Genomic DNA, 24,113 nt, shown 5'->3' on the forward strand with positions numbered 1-24,113 from the left:
GGCCAGTGTTGCTCAGTAGTTAGAGTGTCTGCCTGCAGATTGAAGGGTCCTGGGTTCGATTCTGGCCAAGGGCATGTACCTCTGTTGCAACCTCGATCCCCAGCTGCAGTCCAGGCCCGTGCAGGAGGCAACCAGTGTATCTATCTATCTATCAATCTATCTATCTATCTATCTGTCTATCTATCTATCTCTATTTCTGTCCTTCCACTCTCTCTGAAAAGCAATGGAAAAAATATCCTCAGGTGAAGATGAAAAATAATAATAATAAAAGTTACCATATTATCATTGTAACTCTTTTTAAGTGTGCAGTTCAGTGGCATTAAGCACACTCACACTGGTGTGCACCCACCACCACCACCATCCATCTCCAGAACTTTTCTCATCTGGCAAAATGGAGTCACATGGTAATTCCACGTTAACTTTTTGAAAACCTCACACCGTTTTCCCCAGCAGCCACACCGTGTACAGCCCCACCAGCAGAGCATGAGAATTTCACTTCTTCTATGTCCTCGCCAATCCCAAATCCATTTTCCTGAGAAAGCAGCAGAAGTCAGAATAGTCAGAAGGCCGAGGCTATCTGAGGGAGCCCCCAAATCTCATGAACCACGAGCGCCAGAGCAGCGTGAGAGCTCCTAGTCCAACTCCTCAGTAACAGATGGGGAGACTGAGGTCAGGTTTCTGGTCTCTCTTGCTGTTGGCAGAGCTGGAACCGGAAGCCAAGACAATGGCACCCAGGCCAATGCCCTGCTCTCATGCTCACTTCTCAGCAGTTCTTTCTTTGGCTGCAGGCCAATATTCTTCACCCCATTTCTCTGACAAAGAAATTAAGGCTTGAGGGGGAAAGATGGCATTTTAAATGCCCAGCCAGTGAGCCCAGGTGGTGAGGCCAGTCTTCTACACTCAGAGCTGGCTCCTGAGGACCTACTGTGGAAGGGACTAATAGTTCCCTTTACCCCAAGAATTGGTGATCAGTCAGATGGGGGTAGTCGCTGTCTTGTGGTACCTCTCACTGTCTAACTCCTTCCTCTTTCCCCCCAGGATGATCCCCTCACAAACCTGAACACAGCCTTCGACGTGGCTGAGAAGTACCTGGACATCCCCAAGATGTTGGATGCGGAAGGTAAAGGCGCTCTCTTTCTGGGCCTCCAGCTTTTCTCCCACCTGCCGCCCAGTGGCCAAGAGATTTGGGTCCCAGCAGCCGGAGGTGGGAAGGGAGAATGCCTGGTCTATAGGGTCACCTGCCTGACAGGGACTCCATAGTCCCCCGAGGTTTGGAGAAAGAAGTGACAGCTGGTGCTGAAAAGTGCTTAGAGGCTGTTTCTTCATCGACGGTCTGAGGATGGGTCCCCTCTTTGTGTTGGAGTTGGGGAGCAGGTGCTGGGCTGGAGCATGGTGCTCTCTTGTAGGGGAGGGAAAAACCTCTTTCATCATCAAAAACAGATGAACAAGAGAGACGCAAACAGAAGTTTATTAACACGTACATTACACACACACACACACACACGACTCTGCAGTGAGGAGTAACCCAAGGCATGGTCAGTAAACATATCTACACACCTAACTTCGTAAGGGAAGGTGAGGGGAAGACCTGGCACTTATGGAAAAGCAAATGACTTTTTGGAAAGACGAATGGCCCTTTTGGAGACTAGAAGGGAGATGTGATAGTTTGTGGCAGTTTCTGTCTGTGTGGGGCCGTTTTCAAATACATACAGAAGCAGACAGGTAAGTGCAGTGAATTTCTATATACCTGTCATCCAGATGGAATAGTTATTGAGGTTTTTTCTTATTTTTTCTTTTCCTTTTTTGTTTTCTTTGTTGAAATGTTTTAAAGCAAATCCCAGACATCGCAGTATTTCTCTGCTCCATGCCTCAGACTGTGTACCTTTAACATACAGCTGTTTTCTTAGGCAAGCACAAAGCAGTGTTCACACCTCGCACATCGACGGGGATTCCTTCACGCATCCACTGTGCAGCTAAAAATTAAAGTTCCCCAGTTGTCTCTTTTTAGAGTTGGTTTGTTTAAATCAGGATCCAACCCAGGTCTGCACATGGCGTTCAGTTACTCTATTTATGCCTTTTCTAATCTGTAGCACTTCTATCATCCCTCCTACCCCTCTTATTTCCACCATTGAGGTTGCTGCAGGAGCTAGGCCGGCTGTCCCGTGGAACCTTTCTCATTCTGGGTTTGTCTGTCTGCTTCCTCGGGGCACCATTTCATTCCCCCGCCTTTCATGTTCCCTTGTGTAGAAGTTGGTGCCAGAAGCTGGTTCGATCCAGGCTCAGCCTCTTGGTCCTTCAAGCATCCCGTTGGGAGGTGTATTGTGTTCACCACTTGGCTCTAACTCCAGATTTTTCTTGACAGACATCGTGGGGACTGCCCGACCGGATGAGAAAGCCATCATGACTTACGTGTCCAGCTTCTACCATGCCTTCTCTGGCGCCCAGAAGGTACCGGTGGCCCCTGCTCCTTCCTTGCCCGGCACACCTCATGCCAGACCCAGACCATGCCCCCCCGCCCTCCCCCCACCTCTCCCTGGGATGGTCTGTCTCTTCGGTAGCGTCAGCCCTGGTGCCACCATGGCGTATTCTTGCACAGCCCCTCTCCACCCTACACCTTTGCTCTTTCTTTCATCTTCCTCCGCTTCTCTGAGAATATTGGGCAAGAGCTCACCTTCTGGGCCCCAGACAGCTGTCTTCATCAGGAAGGGCTGCGTGGGTGCCATCAGCCGGGGGTGGCTCTGGATGGCACCGTGGGCAGCATCCCCTCTGGGTCCGCCTCTGCTGGAGCTACAGGCTTCATCAGAGCAGCGGGGCTTCCCCCGGGAGGCGAATCTGGGGAAGTGTCTCCTGTCCTCACTGACCTAATTTTGCAAAGGTGTCTCGAAGCCCCCACCCCTGTCCTGCTCATGGACATGACTCGGCAGGTCTGTGCACAGCCCTGCTGGGCTTTGGTGCTTTCTCCTGTGTCCTGCCTGGGACCCCCCCTCACGCAGGGTCCCTCTGCACCCTGTTTCTGAACATAAGCACAACCCCTTGGAGGGAAGAAGGGAGGGGGGGACAGCCGTGAGCCCCTTCAAGTGTCCTGGCTCAGGGAGGCTGTGCCTGTTCCTCACTGTGCAAGGCAGCGCAACTGAAGGGCATCATTCACACCACACACACGTGTTCTCCTTTCACAGCTTAGCTCAGGCGGCAGGAGCCCCCCTCCCAGGCCCCCTCCCAGGCAGGACCCCAGAAGCTCAGCATCCAGGGCGCCGTGAACACAGGACCCCAGGCCTGGCCTTCACTGCTGTGGGCCGTGGACCTGTCACATACTCAGGCCGGTCCCCGCCCTGGGCAGGGCGCCTGAGGGACCTGTCCCGACATGCGTGATGGAGGCGCTCCCCTCACCGTCCCCTGCCCAGCTGTCCCCGTGCTCTCCCCCCTTGTCTCAGCCTGTGCTCTCCCCCACCCCGCCCCCTTTCTCCTCCCACCGCCTCCCTTTCCCCTCTTTCTGCCCACTCCCTCATTCCCGTCTGTCTGTCTGGTGTTCTTTCTGTCCACCGTGGCTGCTGTGGTTTTTTCTGTGCCGCTGCTGCCCACTTTCTCCTCTCAACCTCTTCTCCTTCTCCGTGCAGATGTGTAGGCACGCTAAGGCGGGATGGGAAGGCCATGGGACCTAGTGTTTCATGTCACTGGCGCGCCTTCTCGCGCGCAGAAGGTGAGCTCTCCCTCGGCCTCGCCCGCGCCCCCGCCACCCGCCACCCATCTCATCCTCCCGGATGCCCTAGCGGCAGCTTCTCGGGCTGCAGCCCCTGGAGGGAAAGGAGGGATTAGAGAAGCCGCCTCCGTCAGGGGCCCGGGCACTCTCCCTTTGGCCAGGACACTTGAAGATGCCAGAGAACCCTGGCCTCCGATGGCCGTTTGCATCCCGGGCCCTGCACGCTGGGAGGAAGCTGGCGGTTTCAGCTCCTTGCCTGGATAAGAGCCCTTATCCCAGGAGCACGGCTCTTAGCTTTGCTTCCTGACTGTTCCCATAAATATCCCTTCCCTTCTCTCCCCCTCCTTCCCACTGAGGCAAGACCATCCCCTCAAATGACCCCGCAGCCGGGCCGGACAGGAGTCCCTGCCTTCTCCCTGGTGTCCAGGCTGGAGGCTTGGAGCCCGGCCCGACCCTTCCCGCCCACGCCTGCCGTGGACAGTGGGGCAGACTGCACGCGACACGAGGGCACCCTGGGTGCACCATAGACAATGATGTGAATATTGATCACTAGAACCCCGCAGGTGGCAGTAAAAATGTCTTCTCCCATAGTCAGTATGACAGTTTTTCAACAGAGATGCCTTGAGGAAGAGGCACCTTTAAAAAATTACACAGAGGCACCATCTGGGGCAGTGGCAGCCTCGTTCCTGGCCTGGATGGGCACCCAAGGCCCTCCTCGCCCTCCTGCCAGGCCTCATGGGCTCTCCTAGGATGCCCAGCTCCCAGCCCCTCTCAGCCTCTTCTCCGGCCTGCCTGTTGCTCCCTCTTTTTCTTTGTCCCACCTCTGCTGCTGCTGTCTCTTGTCAGTTTCTTCCAGCCCCTCTGACCCCCTCCCCCCCAGCCAGGATGTGAGCAGCAGCGATCTACTTGCTTTGGTGGGCTCCCAGCCCTGATAACCACAGACGGTCCAGGTGCCCGTGTCCAAGGCGGGGCTGGGCTCTCTGCTGCGGTTTCCCCTCTTTCCAACTCTCCTTCCTCTTTCTCTCCCTGTTCAGGGGTCTGTCCTGGGCTTCATGCCTGTTGACACTGGCCTTCCCTGTCTCTGAAGCCTTCCCTCCCTGTGTCCTGGCTGATGATAGCGCTCAGAAGGGAGCGTGCGTGCGTGCGTGCATGGCAGCTACTTTTCTCCCTCCTAGATCTCATGCCACCTGTCTCCATGCCCTCTTCCCTCTCACTCATCCCTGTTGCAACCATTTCACGCTTCTTTTGTCCACACCTGAGGACAAGGTCACCAGTTGGGTGGAGGGGGAGTGGCAGTGGGGGCTTGGGGGTGCTCTTCTCTTGTCCTGGGTCAGGGGCCTCACCCAAAGTTGCCCCTAACCACTTCTAAGGGTTCAGGCATCTGCTTGGAGCTGAGCAGGCCACGGGCAGGGGAGTCTCCCCGCTGTCCTGTGGAAGCAGGAGGGTTCGCTCAGACTCACCGTCTTGACTTGACAGCCTCCCTGTCTGGAGCCAATGGGGGGAAGTCTTCTGAAACCCATGCCTGGTGCCTCCACCCCCTCCACTGTCTTTCTCTTGTCGAGCCTTGGACAGTGGAACTAGAAAGGCAGCAGGGTCTCATGCATGCATGCATGCACATGTGTGTGTACACGTGTGTGCATGTGTAGCAGTATGTGTACCCACACAGGTGAGTGGCATGCAAGTAATTGATTTTCCTAGTCAGGTGAGGGCCCACTTTTGTTTCACCCATTGGTTTTGGTTCTAATTCTCCACTCTCCTGTCCTCTACCCCTGTAGGGATTTCACATGGGCAGAGAACAGATTTTGTTTATGCAGTTTGTAAAGCTTTTAAAGTTCACGGTCATGGTCTAGTGGGAACTATTGAGAAACTACCCTTTAGGTTGCTAAGTGGATCTGCTGTAGGTGTTTCTGGATACTTTCAGGGGGAGATGGTGCTGTTTGTTCTCTCCACTGTGAATCTTCTAAGGGGAAGAACCCCCCACTGCCCTCAAGGAATTCATGGTCCATTTGGGAAAACCCTTAATAAAAGAGAGAGGCCAATGCCCTGCTGCAGACCAGAGCGGGGGAGGGCAAGTGCAGGGCTGCAGGACACGAGACTGTATTGAGCAGGAAACACTTGAGCTTGAGGATCTTAAGGGTTGAATAGGGGTCCACAGGGAAAGGCTCAGGGAGGTGGGGAAGGGCATCTGGTGCTGCTGAGGGAGGTGGTCACTGTACAAAAGCTTCCAGGTGTGACAGGTCTGCCTGCAAGAGGAGAGCAAGTTAGTGCTGGTCTGGATCCCTTCCTGGAGCAGTGGGGACAGGACTGAGCCTCTGTGGGGCCAGCTCACCTCGGTCTGGGGGGACTCACTGGCAGGGACACTAGGGCTGGGTACTGACTTGAGGGGAAGGAAATAGGCAATTCTAGTTAGATTTGGGAAATGTTCAACTAAAAATGTCACAGATGAGATCTTCTTGGCATTCATATGAATCCGTGGGTTGTGGATGGTGTGTCATTTGGCCACATTGTTTGACGTCACCTTAATTGAGTGATGTCAAACAGACTTTACCTGTAGCAGCTGATGTGATGCTGATTATCAGAGCAGCTGATCTTAGAGCAGCGCTTTGGCTTGGGACAGCTGAGTGTCATTTGAGATCTCTAAGGACTCCAGGAATAATAGCCCATGCTTTAAAAAAAAAAAACAACTTAAAACCAAACATGTTATTGTGTTAGGTAAGATAGTACAACTTAAAGTGGGTCATGGAAATATAAACCAAGGAAAGGCAAACACAAATTCCTACAACTCTTTTCCTTTGGCACTTGAAGTAGTCAGTTTGGCTATTCCTATAAAATATGTCCTCACCCCCTTGATGGCCTATGCTTGCATCCCTTGTTTTGTGAAAATTCTGTTACTATCAGAAAGGGCTGGGCGTTCTGCTTCTGCTTCTTGGTTCCATTTCCTCCTGCAGGAATTACCCAAAGCCAAGACTCTAGTTGCTTAATTTCTGAGTTTCTCTCAGGGAATGGATCCCTTTTCCCCTAGAACAAATCTCCCCTTCGAGCTTCTGAACTAAAGCAGGCTCTTTGAAAATGCAGTGGTGCTGGGTGCCTCTCTCCTGAATATCTGCATGGGGTTCCTGTGGCCACGGGAAAATAAAAGCAACGCACCAGGAAATTGGAACTACAGGGGTAGGCCCAGATCCCATCCTCAGGAGTCTCTGGCCTTTCACTCCAGGGTTATGTCCTGGAGGCCTTAACAGGTTTTCCTTCCTGGGCTGGGGTTGACTGAACCCTTTGTAAGGGGACCCATATACAAGCAAGTATAACCCGTCACCTAGCAGGCTTCTGCAGGGGTGCGCCTGCCTGCTTGGGGAGGGGTAATTGAGCAGTGGGAGCGAGAGTGGGTCAGGCTTCTGAGATTCTGCCTGTCATTTTTTCTAAAGTCAAATCTGGATTCCAGCCTGCTTCCTGGCGGCCCCTCAACAGGGGAGGCAGCCAGAACGGAGTTTGCAGATGGGCCGTTGCCTTTTCTAAAGAAAGGCCGGTTTTGTTCCATAATGGCCGTACTTTATTTCCAAAGGCAGATTTCCTGGTTGTAATGATGGGTTTTCTTAGCCTGTCTCCCCTGCTGAGGCCAGCCCCGTAGGGGGGCAGGCCGAGAGGGGGGCTTGGGGAGAGGTTGGGTCTTTGTGAAAAGTCCCTGAGGCCCACATGGGAACTCCCCCAGACTTGATCCAAGCGGAGCCTCCTTTGACCCTGGAACCTCCAAGGCTTGAGGGGTGGGTAACGCTCCTGAAGCTCATAGGACATGTAGCCTAAAATCCCGTGAATGCAGGCAACGCTCAGTCTCCCAATTCTATAAACTGATACAATCCAAGTTTATGACTCCGGAGTCCAGGATTTCAAGATGAAGCGGGAGGATAACAAGCCTAAGGGGGGGCTTTATCCATGAAACGCCCAGTGGCAGCTGCTGTTTGCCTGCGATGAGTGGCCACCTTACCTCCTGATTCTTACCTACTTGGCCAGCACGTTGGGCAGGGTTTGTGCAGCTACCCCACGTTCTTACAGAAACCTCAGCACAGAGGACAGTGTAGTCCTCCCTCGGGTCCCCTGCCTGGCCCTCAAGGGAAGTGGCCCTGGTGACATCAGGCAGATTACTGCCCCCAGCCAGCCTCATGGGGCATGTCATCAGCCTGGTTCCCGAAACCCTGCTGTCTCTGGGGCCCACATCTTCTGGGACAAGCTCCAGGAAGGAATTTCCCTCCTTGTCATATCTTGGGATTCCCCGTGGTCACTTGTTCTTCCAGAGGAAGGATGATCGCCCAGGAGTTCTGTGTACACAGTGCCATTTCTAGCACAGAGTTGAGAGGGGGACGGGATGAGGGTCTAGGATGTGACTTCTCCCTCCTCTCAGTTTCTTGAGACAGGAGGATTCTGAGCTCCCCCTCCGACCATTCCCACAGTTCTGGGGAGGCCCACCTCGCCCTGGAGGAGTCTCTTAACTTTGAGCTTGAAAGCACATTTGTGATGATCTCATTCTGCCCCCCAACCACACCCCCCCATAAATCACAAGGTTTGGTGGGCGTATGTCCTATTTCAAAAGTTCTGCAAGGAAAAGCCTGTTACATTTTCTTAGTCATTCCTTCCCAATTCAGATTCCTTCCTCATTCTCAGGAAGTTCTTCCTTATGCCTAGCCTCAGTCTGTCTCGCTGCAGTTGAAACCCATTTTGTCTTGTTCATCAGCTCCTTGTGAGATCCCATCTTCCTAACCCTTAAGCCTCTGTTATCCTTTGTCATCAGAAGGGTCACACTACTCTGGGGCCACAAGATGCTTATCTGTCTTCTCACAGGCATTATGTGCTCTCACCCCAGGCTGTCTTCCTTTCAATCCCAGAACCCCCAAAAGGCTTCGAGTTCCCCTCCCTTGGATTTGGGCTAGGATGTCCACAAGAACACATGAATTTAAAAGTCACCTGAGCGAAGTGTGTTAGGAACGCCTGGCCCTGCTGGGGTTAGGTGCACAGTGCCCTCCACTGCCCGAGGAGGCAGCGTCTCCCTGGGCTTTCTGGGCCTTTCTGCTTGGTTGCCATTCAGCCCCCTTTCACTCCTATGGCTGTTGAGCCCCACCTCAGGTGTCTGCTTGCCCAGCTCTCATGCACAGAGGTGCCCATGCCTACTTTCTGGGCATCCTGCTCATGCTGGGTTGGTCCTGAAGTCTTGCCCTTTGTGCAGTAGTGGGTCCCTCTGTTTTCTCTAAAGTGTTTGAACTTTGGGCCAAGAGCCTTGAGAGATTCTGCAGGGATCCTAAGAGGCCCCATTGCTTCTCAGTCGGCATATTCCAGGACTCCCCAATTTGAACCCCTACATTTCCAGGATGGGAGTAAAATCACCTTGACACCTGACCTGAGCATTTTGATTGTATCAGTCATTGGATTAGTTTCTTTCCAACATGTATATTGTTGGGTCTCAAATTCAAGCCCTTTTCCAGGGGCCTAGTTCAGTCACCAAGACCTCTATTCGGGCGGCGTCCCTGATCCATGGGACTGAGCCTGGGCTGGCAAAGAGGATGGTGAGGAGGTGTGAGGTGGAGAACTCAGAGAGCTGCAGGGGCGGGAGGAGGCTTTGTCGGTGCATGTGTGTACCAGGCGCTCCTGCTGCAAGTGGCTGACCATGACCCCTTGTCTTGTTGCCAGGCGGAGACAGCAGCCAATCGTATCTGCAAGGTGCTGGCCGTCAACCAGGAGAATGAACAGCTCATGGAAGACTATGAGAAGCTGGCCAGTGATGTGGGTATCCTTGGGTTCCCCTGGCCCCAGCAAGCCCTGCAACCCCACTCCAAGAGAAAAGGGAGCCCCAGAACCTGTACCTTTCAGATCCACCCCTGGAGCACAGTCCCAGGCTGGGTATAGTCCATAATCCCAGCACAGGTGACCCGGGGAGGTGTCAGCTCCACTTTGGCCCTCTCAGAAAGCAGAGAGGTAGATCAGGGGCCAATCTCTGGGCTTCAGAGAGCAAGTTCCTGGCTTTTTCTAATGCCAACAGTGAGCCTAGGAAATCCCTTCATTTCTCTGGGTCTTGTTTTTTTTCACTTGTCAAGTGAGACTTGAGCCGAGATCTCAGAGGCCTTTCCAGCCAAGTGTACTGTTCTGTGAGTGTCATTTAAACTAGAATCCTAGAAGGTCAGGCGGCAAGGACCTCATGTTAACCCTCTCCTTGGTATAGATGAGGAAACTGAGGCACAGCCAGATAGTAGACCTACAACTAGAGCTCAGGTCTCCTGCTCTTAGTCGAGCCATCTTCCCCCAGGTCTCCCCTTGCTAGAGTAGGGAGGCTGCGATGTTGGCTGTGAGTTAACATAACTTAGTGGCCGGGTTTCATGAAGCCCAAGTTCTCTGAGGGAACAACCTGGAACCTGGCCTGTGGCCTGGGAGTGGCCTAGGGTGTAGTTTGGAAAGAGTGTGCTGTTGGAGGAGAGGGGAGCTTGCCCTGCCCCTTCCTTGCAGCATCTTCACACCCTGACCCATCCCCGCAGCTGCTGGAGTGGATCCGCCGCACCATCCCCTGGCTGGAGAACCGCGTACCTGAGAACACCATGCACGCCATGCAGCAGAAGCTGGAGGACTTCCGCGACTACCGGCGCCTGCACAAGCCACCCAAGGTGCAGGAGAAGTGCCAGCTGGAGATCAACTTCAACACTCTGCAGACCAAGCTGCGCCTCAGCAACCGGCCCGCCTTCATGCCCTCTGAGGGCAGGATGGTCTCGGTGAGCCAGGGGGCCAGCCCGGGTCCCCGCTGGGTCTGCCTCCATCTCTGAGCTGCTCTGATGTGATGCCGTGGCCGGGCCCGGCCTGCATGCACTGCTCCAGAGTCATTTCTCCTCCAGGTTACACACTTGGCGATGTGGGTGGCTTCTCTCCCTAGGGAGAGAGCCCCCTCACTCCTGCCCCTTCCAGGCCAAACTGGCCCTTCCAGAGCCCTGAACACCCTCCCCAGACTCCCCAGGTCCACCAACTTGCCCCACTTCTCAAAAATCATCTTTGCAAACAGAATGCTTCTTGACATTGACCCAAATGGGCAATAATTCAGTAGTAATAAAGATGATTTTTACTGCTTTTTAAAATAAATTAACAGTGTGGCCAGTTTTCCATGTCATTATGACATCTCACTTTATAGGTTATTTCTCCCTCCTTACCCTCTTTTCAGGACTGTGGGAGAAATTTTATAAGCCAGAGACATATGTAAAAGAAACTTTAAAAATTCACCAGCATAGAGCTTTTGCCCGTTAAAATGGAGAGTATTGAGAAGACCTGGGCATATAAGGCAGGAATGGGGGGGATTGGGCAGACCTGCAAACAGCATTAGAAGGAGCAGGATTCCAGGGAAATCGGGAGGAGAGGAAAAAGGCCCCTCACGTATATGCAGCTTGGAAAATTGCAGTCCTTTTGTGGGTTCCAGGCCAAATCAGCACTTTTAGGTCGAGAGCCAGAGCTAGCCGGAGGGTGCTAGAAAAAGTTAGAAAAAAAAACCCCCTTGGGCAGATGCAGCCGGGTCCCCAGGCACATGATGGGAACCAAGTTGGGGACTCGAGTGGCATGCAGGCCAGATTCAGCCCACAACTGCCTAGCCTGGTGCCCTCATGGTAACTGTAGTGGGTAGCCCCTCTGATGATTCCATTCTAAAAAGCTGTAGGTTTGTGTTCATCATGTCACTATCCTCAGACTCTTTGGCCAGCTCACCCAGGTCAGGGACCCCACAGGCTTCAGGCTACTTCCCAGAGCTCTTGAGCAATCAAGAAATGTGGGGAGGCTCCTGTGCATGCTTGTTTCTGTTGTAAGTCAGTTCTGGGGCCACAGAGGACCTTGGGTTCTTTCCCCACAGGGCTGCATACCCAAAGCCCCGTATCTGGGTGGCCCATGTGGACTCTGGCCCCCATTCTCTGCCCAGGAGCCCAGGGAAATACTGGTGGGGATGGCCGGACATGGCCAAGATGGGGACGAGGCCCCACCTGGAAGGCTTGGAGCAGCTGTGGGGGTCTTGGCGACCAGGTGGGGCTGACCGTGCACCTTCCATTTCCGCAGGATATTAACAATGCCTGGGGCTCCCTGGAGCAGGCGGAGAAGGGCTATGAGGAGTGGCTGCTGAATGAGATCCGGAGGCTGGAGCGGCTTGACCACCTGGCAGAGAAGTTCCGGCAGAAGGCTTCCATCCACGAGGCCTGGACGGACGGTAAGGCCAGCCCAGCCTCCTGCTCCCGCAGCCCAGCCGTCAGCCACAGCTTGCTTCTCTTGCTTTTTGTTAGCTTCACTTTCTCTTACTAGTTCTTTGGCATTAGGCAATTCAATAGCCTTTTGGTTGCCCCAGTGTTCTCATCTGTAAAGTGGGGATAATAATATAGCACCAGTCTGATAGGGTTACGAGCATCAAGTGAATTAGTACGTGCAAAGCACTGAGACAGGTTCCTGGATTAGTACAGTGCTGGGTCCATTGCTGGTAGTTCAGGTCTCCGTAGTGATTCCCCTGAGTCAGTGAAATCGGGGTTCAAATCCCAACTCTGCCACCTAGAAACAATGACTCGACCCCAGGTCTTGTTTCCTCATCTGGACATGCAGGTGGTGATGCACCCTCCTGGACTTGTTTCCTAGGGCTGCCGTAACAAGGTAACACAAACTGCATGGCTTAACAGGACAGCAGACTGTATTCTGTCACAGTTCAGGAGGCTGGAAGTCCTAAATTGGGTGGCGGCAGGGTTGGTTCCCACGCTTATTCCTAGTGTCTGGTGGTTGCCAACAGTCCCTGGAATTCCTTGCCTTGTTTCACTCCAGTCTCTGTTGTCACCTGGCTGCTTCTCTCCATGTCTCTGTGACTGAATCTCCCTCTCCTTTTTCTAATGAAAACCCCAGTCATTGGATTTAGGGCTATGCTAATCCATTTAGGACCTCATCTTAACCGATTACATTTGCAAAGCCCGTATTTCCATATTTGGTCAGATGCTGGGGCCTGGGTAGACCTGAGTTTTGGGAGGGCACTGTTCAACCCAGGGCAGCCCCTCATAGGGCTGTTGTAGGCTTAAGTGTCATACGTACATTTTATGCTTGGTAGAGCGCCCAGCACATGGAACATATCAGGAAATGGTAGCCCTGGGTGTTTTTCCTCCACTGCCTTCCCTCTCCCTGCTCCTGGCCTCCAGTTACCTCTAGAGAAGCAGAGCCCTTGCCTTAGTGGGTTTGTCTCCATTACTCCAGCCCGGAGGCGGTCGTGGCTATGCCTGTGTCTGCTTATTGGCAGCTAAGGTTAACTCCAAAGAGAAAAATCTTACCTGGAATAGTCTTTTCCTCAGAAAACCTGGGCTTGGGGGTGAAGAGGGGAACAGGCTGCCCTAATCTTAGGGCCCTACAACTGTGTCAGCTAGAGCCCTGGGGGTGACCCCATTGGCCAGTGGAGCTCAACGCTCTAAGACTTCCCTCCTCATCTCTGTTACGCCCTCACTCCTTAGGCGAGAGATGGGTAGGGACGGTCACACCCCATGGCTACTTGGGAGCGGTGTGGCTTGGCTTGGTAGGGGCTAGCAGAGCACTGGACTTAGCCAAGGGGGTCGGGTTTGGCTCCCTGGTGTAGGTATCTGTGCTGGGCTTTGCACAGTTTGCATGTACAGAGTTATTTTTCTCAGCCTGGCTGGTGCAGAGTAGAGGGGGATGGTGGAGGTTGTACTGATTCACCCACGTGTTTCTATCATGTCCTCTCTGGAGCCAAGGAACAGCTCAGAGCAAGATACCGAGCAGGGACTGCCCTGTCAGCTTGCCAGCCACCAACAAGGGCACGAGTAGTCCTGGCACAACCCCATGAAATCAGTCCGGCCACATGGATTCATGCCTAACGATGTATTGCCCACTAACCTGGGAATTCCATTTCTTGAGACTGTCTAGAGAATTAGTCTTAAACATGGGGAAAATCTCACTATGTAGATGTTTGCCGTGAGACCATCTACGTAGCGCAAGCTGATCACCTTGCTGCCCACAGTAGGTGGTTCAGCCACTTGATGGAATGTCATGGGGCTGAGTGGCCCCTGTGAAGACCGAGGGGCCAGGGCAGACACTATGTTATGCTGCTGAGTATTTCAAAACAGGAAGCACAACTTATATATACCCTGTGGTTTTAACACAACATCCATAAAGGGAAGACTGAAAAGAGGAGATAAGAAGGCTCGTCTGTCATTTTTTGTACGGTTGTTGTTATTATTCTGAGTTAAAGAAAAGAGTAGAGGGAAGGAAAGAAACGCCCTATTGGGCACAGCCCTTGGCCTCACAGCCTGGCCTCTGTTTATTGAGGGGGGCTGAGCATCCATGACGGGCGCAAACACCACCTGAGGGGTGGATAGTCGGGGTGGGTGGCCAGGCCAGATCAGTCCCTGTTCTGTGCTAATCACTTCACAAGTCCTGGGAGGTCGTATCTCGTCCCATTTTCCTCCCGGGAAACAGAAATCCAAGAAATGCAAGCCCTGCCCACCCCTAAAGAGAGGGCAGCGCATTTGATGGCTGGAGAAGGCTATGGCCATTGATGAACGCAGTGTGGACACGTTGACCACACTGAGAGTAGTTGAGGGACAGGTCCCTCCACGGCTTCTGGGGGCTGGCAGGAGTAACTGGAGAAACTATAAAATAGGGTATCCCTGACTGCTTGGCCTGTTTTTTCCTGATTATACCACTGGGCTTAGATCGTTGTTTCCTGCTGTTTATAAAGTGAATGTTAGGCCCCATGCGTTCCCCATAGTCCTGCATAGCCTGTGAATGTAACCACTTCTGATGCCCGCCACACGCTCCGTGGAGAACAGTGACTTTCCTGGCCTGACCCCTAGCGGATGTCCCGGTTTCTTGCACTGCAGATGATAGATCATTGTACAGTGGACTCCTCCTTGGGTTGTGCCCCTGGAACGGGAGCTCCTGAGGCCCTGAGGGGTGGATAGTCGGGTCAAGAAGATGTCCCCCTCCCCCGTGCCCTGGCTTCAGCTCAGCTTTGTACCATCTTTTTGAACTCAGGCAAAGAGGCCATGCTGCGGCAGAAGGATTACGAGACGGCCACGCTCTCTGAGATCAAGGCCCTGCTCAAGAAGCATGAGGCCTTTGAGAGCGACCTGGCAGCCCACCAGGACCGCGTGGAGCAGATTGCCGCCATTGCACAGGAGCTCAAGTAAGCGTGGCCTGGCCAGGGCCTGCGGTGGCTGTGGGAGGTGGGCAGTGTGGCCCTGATAACTGAGGGGGTGGGTATAGCCTGGTGCCTAGGTGGGAAGGTCATCAATACAGAAGACTAAGGACTTCCCCCCAGTCCGGGAATGAGCCAGTGACCCTTCCTGTCACAGGGCTTTGGTCCTTACCTGTAACTAGTGCAAAACCAGAGGATGACCAAGCCTTGGCTCTGAGTTCTCACTGCCTTGGTAGTTCCTTCATGATGTGCATCAGGTCAAGACTGGCATTGCCTCGAGCTTAGGTTGGGGTGGGGGACCTTAGAGCAAGGACAGCCTTCTTTGGTCTTCTCCCGGTGATTTCTTAAAGGCCAAGGAGTTGGAAGGTTGGGAGGGGTGCCTGGAAGATCTTGATGAAGCGAGTACACCTGGCCTTCCAACACCACTAGGGCCTCAGCCTCAGGAAGAGGAGAGCAGGCCACAGGTAGCCAGGGTCACCTGACTCTTCCTGTCTCTTCCCTCCCAGTGAGCTGGACTATTACGACTCACCCAGTGTCAACGCCCGGTGCCAAAAGATCTGTGACCAGTGGGACAATCTAGGGGCCCTAACCCAGAAGCGGAGGGAAGCCCTGGAGGTGAGGGCCCCCTGAGGGAGATGGAGGCCTGCCTTCAGCAGCTCTGTGTGCCTCTTCCTCCTTTGTGACTCCCTTTGCTTTGGGCAAAAAAGGCTCCACTGGGTCGCCTGGACCTCCCTCAGCCGTGGCCTGAGTGTGGAAGGCTCACAGTGGCACTGGATTTGGGCTTTGCTCTGTGGAGATGCTTCCTTTCTTCCTCTAACCATATCTCACCCCCCTGGTTTAGTGCACTTAGCTCAACCCCAGCCATTTGAGCACTTTCCTATTCTACAGACTGGACTCTGGGGCCAGGCTGGGTGATTCTGATGTGGGTAGCCTGCTCACTCCACATAGAACCAGTGCCCCAGAGACGGCTGGTTCTTTCTGCCTGAGTTAGTCCGGTCCCTCCAGACCCTGACCACTTGGGGCTGGCCAGGAGGACCTTGGAGGCTCTTGGGGGAGGGGAGGGGAGGGGAGGGGAGGGTTTCTGGATATGACTCTACTAAACATGTCCCGATCCCCACCCTCACCCCATTCGGCACTCCCAGCGGACAGAAAAACTGCTGGAAACCATAGACCAGCTGTACCTGGAGTATGCCAAGCGGGCTGCGCCCTTCAACAACTGGATGGAGGGGGCCATGGAGGACCTGCAGGACACCTTCATCGTGCACACCATCGAGGAGATCCAGGTGAGCTGCAGCCCCCCCACCTCCCGTGGCTGGCTCCCCCAGCCCCGTGGCCCACACTCTGCCAGTCCCACTCCTGCAGGCTGCCCAGCAGAGAGAGGACTGAGGACAGCATCCCAAGAGTTTCATAGATTTGAAACCTTTGCATTACCTTTATTTTGATTAGGTAACATATGTATGTGGCATAAACTCTAAATGATAAAAAGGATATGCAGTAAGTTTGTTCTATCCCAGCCCCTCCCCAGAGGAAAGCAACATGGCCGCGCAGTCTGCATGTGCGAGCAAATATATTTACTTATTAACACAGTCTCCTCCACGCTATTTTTTACACAAAAAGTAGCGTTTATAATACACTGTATTTTGAACCTTTATTTTTAATTTAACGTGTACCTTGGAGCTTGTTTCATATCAATAAACAGCTTCCTTGTACTTTTATGCAGCTGCAGAGTGTTAGATCAAAAGAGTTTTGCAAAGCGCTGAGGAAACCTGTGTTGGGGGAGGTCACCTGGGAGCCGGCCCTGGGGCATTCCTTGTTCCTGGCCTGATTGTGAGGTGGTGAGCGCCCCCAGGGTTGCTGCTGACTTCTCTAGCCCCGAGCAGGAAGCTATTGCTTTGATGGCTCTGCCTCCACCCTCCCTGGCCAGCCCTGCTGTATTGGTTCTGAGCCATGAGAATCCTTGGTTGACACCTCCAGGCCTCTGGGGCCCTTCCACCCACCTCCACCTGGGCCCTGCTCATCCTGCCCGCGGGAGGCACCAGCCCCTCCAGTCATTGTTCTCCTGCATCTCCATTTCTCTCCAGGGACTGACCACAGCCCACGAGCAGTTCAAAGCCACCCTACCCGATGCTGACAAGGAGCGCCTGGCCATCCTGGGCATCCACAACGAGGTGTCCAAGATTGTGCAGACCTACCACGTCAACATGGCGGGCACCAACCCCTACACAACCATCACGCCTCAGGAGATCAATGGCAAATGGGACCATGTGAGTCCAAGGGCTGGATGGGGCATTGGTTGAGCCATTATAAGTTTCAAAAGGCAGCAATTTTTGTGTCTTTTTTTGTTAATTGATTTTTATTGATTTTAGTGTGGTTTTTTTTGCTATTGTCACATAGTCAAAACTGTCAAGTTAATGAATGATTGAATTTCTAGAACAGGTCAATGTCTTTACTCCTTTCTGTTACTGACTGGCCCCTTCCTTCATGGGTCCTTTTCATCTGAAGTACGGAGCAGATAGACGGCCTATCCCCAATGTCCCATGATTGTTTCTGCCCCAGGTGCGGCAGCTGGTGCCTCGAAGGGACCAGGCCCTGACAGAGGAGCATGCCCGCCAACAGCACAATGAGAGGCTACGCAAGCAGTTCGGGGCACAGGCCAACGTCATTGGGCCCTGGATCCAGACCAAGATGGAGGTGGGTCCCATAATGGGAGGCAGGCATGAGGCTTCCACTCCTTCCTGGAACCATCTCAGCCAGACGGGCTTGCCTTGTCTCCTCCCAGGTGGGACCTGTGGCAGACTGTGGGTCCTGAGCCTGTGGCTGGTCTGCTCTCCTACAGAGGGTGTGGAGCTCATGCAAGGACGCTGTGGGCTGATCCCAGTGTCTGGCTTGGGAGCAAAGACCCACACAGGGACATCACTAAAGTCCCACAAGCAGGTCCCACAGCAGGATTAGTGCCTGGGTGGCTGACTTGGCTTACCCTTATGGCTTATCTGGCTGGCCAGGTCTCTTCCTTCCTGAGCAATGAGTTTGGTCAAGGAGGGTGGTCTTCTCAGAGAGAGAACTGAAACTCAGGCAAGTGTGGAACTTTTTGCTAATTTGTGTGGAGCAGATATTGGGGTGCTGTAAATCAGGTACAAGATACCTCTTGGGTTAGAGCATGGTGTCCCTCTGAGGTCCTTGAGGGCAGAGCCCAGGTTGAGTCCATGTTTGTGTCTTCCCTGCACCCTACCCCCACCGGCTTAGCACATTGTGCATAGTAGGTGCTCAGGGAATATTTGCTGGATTGATTTGAGTGCACAGAAAGTGCTTTCAGAAACACGTTTTGTTTATATGGATGAAGGACCCACAGAAAAGGGGATTAGGCCTGGCTCACAGGGACAGGCGGGATTGTGGTGGCATTGTAGTGGGCCAAGGTAGGCATCCTAGGAGCAGAACACCAGGAGCGTGGCCACTGAGGAGGTGAGCCAGGTGCCCTGAGGCTGTGCACTGAGATGAGTGATGGTTGAGAATTAGGTTTAGGAAGGGAGTTTGAATAGCAGGCAGAGATTAGGTTAGTAGCTGACCTTGAGTCCTATTCCTGAGACTGACAGGTAACTGAGAGACAGTGGGGGGCAGGGTGTGTTTCATCCATTGATAGCAGTGCTTGTCCCACACCTCTGTGATGCTGTTTCCATACCAAGGAGCACCCATGCTGTGTCTGTCTAGCTCTGGGCTTACTAATTACTCCTATGGGCTCCCAGGTGCTAGGGTGGGAACAGAGAATTATCTTAGAGTTTGACCAATGGCGTGGGGGCCCCAGTCTCCACCCCAGGGGCATGGAAGGGGGTGGTCTGACAAGGGCCTCTTTCCTGGGTGAGCAGGAGATCGGGAGGATCTCCATCGAGATGCACGGGACCCTGGAGGACCAGCTCAGCCACCTACGACAGTATGAGAAAAGCATCATCAACTACAAGCCTAAGATCGACCAGCTGGAGGGTGACCACCAGTTCATCCAGGAGGCACTCATCTTTGACAATAAGCACACCAACTACACCATGGAGGTGGGCATCTTGGCCTTGCTGCTCTGGGAGGAAGCCACAGATCCCCTTCTGTTCCCCTCCCTGGGCTAGGGCCGGCTATCATCTTCTAAGGAAACTGGCCATAGTAGGACTAACTCTTGCTTTGGAGTGAGAGGGGACTCACTTCTCCTCACCCAGGAGCTCTGGTTCTTCAGGCCTCAGTGCTTTCCTGATTTCCCAAGGAGCTTGTTGACACACAGATTTCCAGACCCTGCCTCCAGAATTCACTAGGTCTGGGTGGGGCTCAGGAATCTAAATTTTTAATAAGCACCCCAGTGATTCTGATGCTTGTGGTCTCCAGATACTGCCTTAGGCACCTGTATTCTAAATGACTACTTGCTTTGACCTATGAAGGCCTGTGTGTGTAGTTCTGAAGTTGGATATTTAAAGAATTACCCAATTTTTTATCCTTTAGTCTTTCCCACCACCAAATTTTCCTTCCTTCCTTCCTATCCTGACCCACCCTGGCAGTCCTGGTCTCTACTGTCCCAGGCAGGAGCCACCACCCTGCCCACTCTTCCCCCTTCATCCTCTGGCTCCCCAGCCTAATGACACTGAGTCCACACAGAAGGCCGGGTTGATTGCTTGGACCATTCGATGGTCAGGGGAAGGAGTGGCAGGGGCGGCTTGGGGCCCCTATGCTGACAGGCCCCTTGCCCAAATCCAGCACATACGTGTGGGCTGGGAGCAGCTCCTCACCACCATCGCCAGGACCATCAATGAGGTGGAGAACCAGATACTGACCCGGGATGCCAAGGGCATCAGCCAGGAGCAGATGAACGAGTTCCGGGCCTCCTTTAACCACTTTGACCGGGTGAGAGCCCCACCCCCTGCACTTGCTTAGAGCAGCCCCCAGCCCCTGCCCCAGGGCCCTGGAGGGCACTCCCCAAGGTGTGGGTAGCTATGCTGGGTCCAGTTCCCGGGCAGGTGATGAGTAGAAAGGAGAGGGAGGCAGTGCCATCGGCCTGCCCTGACTCTGCGTCGCATTTTGCTGGCCTTAGAAAGCCAGTCCTGGTGTCCCATGAGCCTTTCTGCTTTCCTGGAGAGACAGCTCATATCCTGGGTGGCGAAAGGACCCTTGACCCCTGACCCTTGCTCTCCTACCATGCAGCTTCAGCCCTTGGGAGCAAGGCTACCATAGCCTCAAACTCAAGTGAAGGCCTTTTGCCTCTGGCTGTGGGGACCGGCTCTTGCCTCTGCCTCAGGACAGAAGAGTGGAGGCTCCCTCCTGCCCCCCCACCCCAAACAGAGTTGTCAGTCTTGGATCACCCAGTGCCCTGGGGCTTCAGGGTGACCACATGGGGTGGGGGGGAGCATGGGGCTAGGTGCTGCCCACCACCATGCCTGGCTGGGTGAAGCCCTCCTGGAAACTGGGGTGGGGCATCGGGCTGGAGGCGGGCTGGGCACTTGTGGGGGCTTCTCACCCCCGTGGCTCATTGCGCTCCCTTCTGGCCTGCTTCCCGGAGCAGGGCTGCGTGTGCCGGGGAGAGGGCACCCTCAGGACCTCGTCCGTGTGTCTAACCATGTGCACTTTTATTTCCCCTCCTCCCCCACCCTATCCACCTTCCACTTTCTCTGTCCGCATGCCTTTGTCCCTGTGTCTCCCCTCACATGCCACCACCCCCGGGGCATGGCCCACCCCTCCCCTCACGGCCTCCGCCTCCCTGGCACCGCATGGCTCGCTGCCTGCCGCACGGCGGCCCCAGGATCACTCCGGCACGCTGGGCCCCGAGGAGTTCAAAGCCTGCCTCATCAGCTTGGGTTATGATATTGGCAACGACCCCCAGGTACTCGCCTCCTGCATGGAGCACGCTCAAGGGTGGCCTCCGGGGCAAGAAATAACGCGTATTTCTCCTTTTTCTCTTCTCTGTCTGTCTGGATCTTCTTGTCCTTCCCTGTGGGCCGTGGGCTCATTCTCTCCTGCCGTCCGCCTGGCCCGTGTCGGGCTCTTCTCCCGCTACTCCGACCTCTGACTCTGCCCTCGGTTGTGTTTCGTGGGAACCTGCTCGGTGCCCGCCTTCCTCTCTCCTCGCCGTTCTCCACCCTCCGGACGGATCTTTGCATCTCTCTGCTCTGTCCTCTCCTTCCTGAATCTTTTCCCTGGACGTGTATTTACATCTCCTCCTACGTTCCTCTCCCCTCCCTGACCTGTGCCCTGTCTTCCCGGCCCTGGGCCGGCCCTTCCTCCTCCTGTGTCTCGGTGCCACTGCCCCCACAGAAGAAGACAGGCATGATGGACACGGATGATTTCCGAGCCTGCCTGATCTCCATGGGTTACAACATGGTAACGTAAACCCCGTCCTCTGTCCTGGCGAGGGGCAGCCAGCCGGCCACAGAGGCCATGCCCTAGCCCTGGCAGCCTGGATGCCCTCAGGCCAGGGGCCGCCCTCCCTAGAGGGCCTCAATGTTCTGGTCCTCAGGGAAGATGGAGCCCTGAAGGCAAGGCCCAGCTGCAGGCCTGTGTGTGTCCTGAAGGGCTGGCCGTCCCACCGTCAGTGCCGTTTATCTTCGGGTACTTACTGTGGAGCTAGGCTTTCTCACTCCCACCGTGGACGGCTGGGCCGACCCTGAGGCTAGCAGGAAGGACTGCTGGTTTGGACGTTCTGGTACGAAGCATGGAGAGTTCTACCATTTCCCTGGTGATGGCTCCGGCCGAGCCTGCCGCCCTCTGCCATTGCCCCAGGCTCCCCCTGTCCCTTCTCAGCTGCCTGCCCCCATGCAGGCCATCCGAGCAGGGCAGGGGCCTTAGCTGGGCAGCCAGATCACCCCCTGGGCCATGTGCAAAGTACAGAGCCCTTGGGATGCCCGCACGGAAGTGAGAGCATGGGCTATAGGAGCAGTGAACCCAGGAGTAAATCCCAGCTCCACCATCACCAGCTTGGGGGCCTGCCTGAGGCTCGGGGGACCCTACAGGGCTATTGGAAGGGGCAAATGAAGGAACTTACGCGAGCACTATGCACTTGTCTGGCACATAGAAAGTACAGTGTGGTGGGGGAGCACCGTTGTGGAGCCAGACCACCCATGTTCAAATCCCAGCTCCATTACCTGCTGGCTGTGTGACCTTGGGCAAGTCACTAAGTCTGTCTGGACCTCAGGTTTCTCATCTGGAAACCCGATGGAAATGATAAATACCTACCTTGATGTGGTTAAATGGTGCCTGGTATATAATATACACCGCGTGGGGGTGGTAGCTCTTACTGTTATCACTGTTATTATCAGCTTTATCATAGTTTGCTCCAAGGGGAGCCCAGGCGTCTGTAGGGGTGCGAAGCCCTGAGTGGAGTCTTCACTGTTGGGCGTGTGAAGAGGCTCCTCAAACCCTCAGGACAGCCCAGGTTGGGTCCGGGCTGCTGTGCCCTCCTCTAGCAGCCACAGGCTACTCTGAGCCCCCGGGGGCCCCAGGTCCCTGCAGAGTCCCAGCAGGCGGTGGCTCGGGGGCTGACAGGCCTGGCGGGGGTGGCTCTTCTTTCCAGGGAGAGGCAGAATTTGCCCGAATCATGAGCATTGTGGACCCCAACCGCCTGGGGGTAGTGACATTCCAGGCCTTCATCGACTTCATGTCCCGGGAGACGGCGGACACAGACACAGCCGACCAAGTCATGGCGTCCTTCAAGATCCTGGCCGGCGACAAGGTTCGTGTGCTGTGGGGTTGGGGCCGCGCGGGGGGCGTGGGCACTGGCTGGGCTCTGGCCTGCGGGGAAGATCACGGGCACTTCCAGGGCTCCTCTGTGCGGGTGGATACAGACCTATGCGGAATATACCTGTGTGTCTACAAAAAGACAGGAGGGGCTGGAGGGGGACAGCGGGGGGGACAGCTGCCTGGCTTTGCGGCCACCCTCACGGCGCTCTCTCCGCAGAACTACATCACCGTGGACGAGCTGCGCCGGGAGCTGCCGCCCGACCAGGCCGAGTACTGCATCGCACGAATGGCCCCCTACGCTGGCCCCGACGGCGTGCCCGGTGCTCTGGACTACATGTCCTTCTCCACGGCGCTCTATGGCGAGAGCGACCTCTAACCCGCCCTGTCCGCCCGGCGCCCTCGCCCCCGCAAGCCCGGCCCTGCTCCTCCGCTGCCCCCTTTCCTGCCCCGGGGAGCTGGGGCCCACGCGGCATCCAGCCTCCGTGCCCGCCAAGTGACAGTTTACAAAATTATTTTCTGCAAAAAAAGAAAAAAAAAAAGAAAAAAAGTTACGTTAAAAAAAGTAAAAAAAAAACACAACCAAAAAACCGCATATTTTATTATAGAAAAAGTATTTTTTTCTCCATCAGACTTAAATGGAAAAGAGGAAGAATTAACTATTTGCACCAAAATGTTTTGTTTTGTTGTGACATAGGAAAATAACCAAGCACAATGTTATATTCCATCCGTTTTAATGATTTTTTTTCCCTCTCTGTTCCATCTGCTGTATTAATTTCTCCAATCTCATGTCCACCTTGATGTGGGAGAGGGGGTGGGGTGGGGGTGATCTTGTCAAAAGGCACATTGGTGCATGTGTGTTTGCTAGCTCACTGTCCATGAAAATATTTTATGATATTAAAGATCTTTTGAAATGGCTGTTTTTTAAGGAAGAGAATTTATGTGGCTTGTCTCATTTTTAAGTCCAGAGGTGCGAATGACCTCTCCATCAGCACACACTTTTTTTTAAATTTCAATATTGCCTATTAAAAATGGTCAGGACAAAATTGGAGTGTGGACAACTTTGATGTTGCTTGGCACGGACTGTTCAAAGCAATGGCGCCCTGTGGACAGCTCTTGGCTTGCTCCTTGCTTGCTGTGCTCCGGGAGAGAGAGAGTGAGAGAGTGTGTGTGTGTGTGTGTGTTTGTGCGTGCAAGGATGGGGAGGGGCACCCATACACACTCCTAACGTGTTTTTTGCCCTCCCACATTTCGTCGTCTCGCACTTAAGTCTTTCATTTGTTCTCCACAATGTCAAACAGCTCTGTGACATCTGTGTGCCCCCCCCAATCCTTTTATTTTTGCCACAAGGCAAATTGCATTATCTCCTAAGGTTCATCTCACCCCTTACTATTCAAGCCGTCCCCTAGACAGCAGCTGTCCAGCGTCACCTGGGAGCTCATTGGAAATGTAGACTCTCAGGCTCCGCCCCAGACCTGCTGAATCAGAACCTGCTTTTTAACAAGATCCCAGGGGATCTGGGTTCCTCTAGCTTCTGTTTTTCCT

The 24,113-nt window shown here is 54.2% G+C and overlaps 1 protein-coding gene across 3 annotated transcripts in view; it reads left to right on the top strand.

Annotated features, from left to right (window-relative positions):
• The window catches only part of ACTN1 (actinin alpha 1), an 85,582-nt gene extending 62,096 nt beyond the window's left edge, over positions 1-23,486 (top strand). Inside the window, exons 7-22 of one of the 3 annotated variants that reach the window (XM_087819647.1) lie at positions 1,039-1,120; positions 2,363-2,448; positions 9,371-9,463; positions 10,210-10,440; positions 11,756-11,903; positions 14,711-14,861; positions 15,380-15,488; positions 16,016-16,156; positions 16,955-17,137; positions 17,430-17,564; positions 18,734-18,913; positions 19,599-19,745; positions 20,638-20,718; positions 21,150-21,215; positions 22,405-22,563; positions 22,789-23,486. In XM_087819647.1, coding sequence (XP_087675773.1) covers positions 1,039-1,120; positions 2,363-2,448; positions 9,371-9,463; positions 10,210-10,440; positions 11,756-11,903; positions 14,711-14,861; positions 15,380-15,488; positions 16,016-16,156; positions 16,955-17,137; positions 17,430-17,564; positions 18,734-18,913; positions 19,599-19,745; positions 20,638-20,718; positions 21,150-21,215; positions 22,405-22,563; positions 22,789-22,947 — 2,151 coding nt within the window. In that variant the 3' untranslated portion in view covers positions 22,948-23,486. The remainder of the gene's footprint in view (positions 1-1,038; positions 1,121-2,362; positions 2,449-9,370; positions 9,464-10,209; positions 10,441-11,755; positions 11,904-14,710; positions 14,862-15,379; positions 15,489-16,015; positions 16,157-16,954; positions 17,138-17,429; positions 17,565-18,733; positions 18,914-19,598; positions 19,746-20,637; positions 20,719-21,149; positions 21,216-22,404; positions 22,564-22,788) is intronic. The other 2 variants (XM_087819636.1, XM_087819629.1) reach the window with 2 other exon arrangements.
• Positions 23,487-24,113: the final 627 nt, after the last annotated feature.

This window comes from Miniopterus natalensis, chromosome 1 (assembly GCF_054644295.1).
Source record: "Miniopterus natalensis isolate mMinNat1 chromosome 1, mMinNat1.hap1, whole genome shotgun sequence".
Classification (NCBI taxonomy): domain Eukaryota; kingdom Metazoa; phylum Chordata; class Mammalia; order Chiroptera; family Miniopteridae; genus Miniopterus; species Miniopterus natalensis.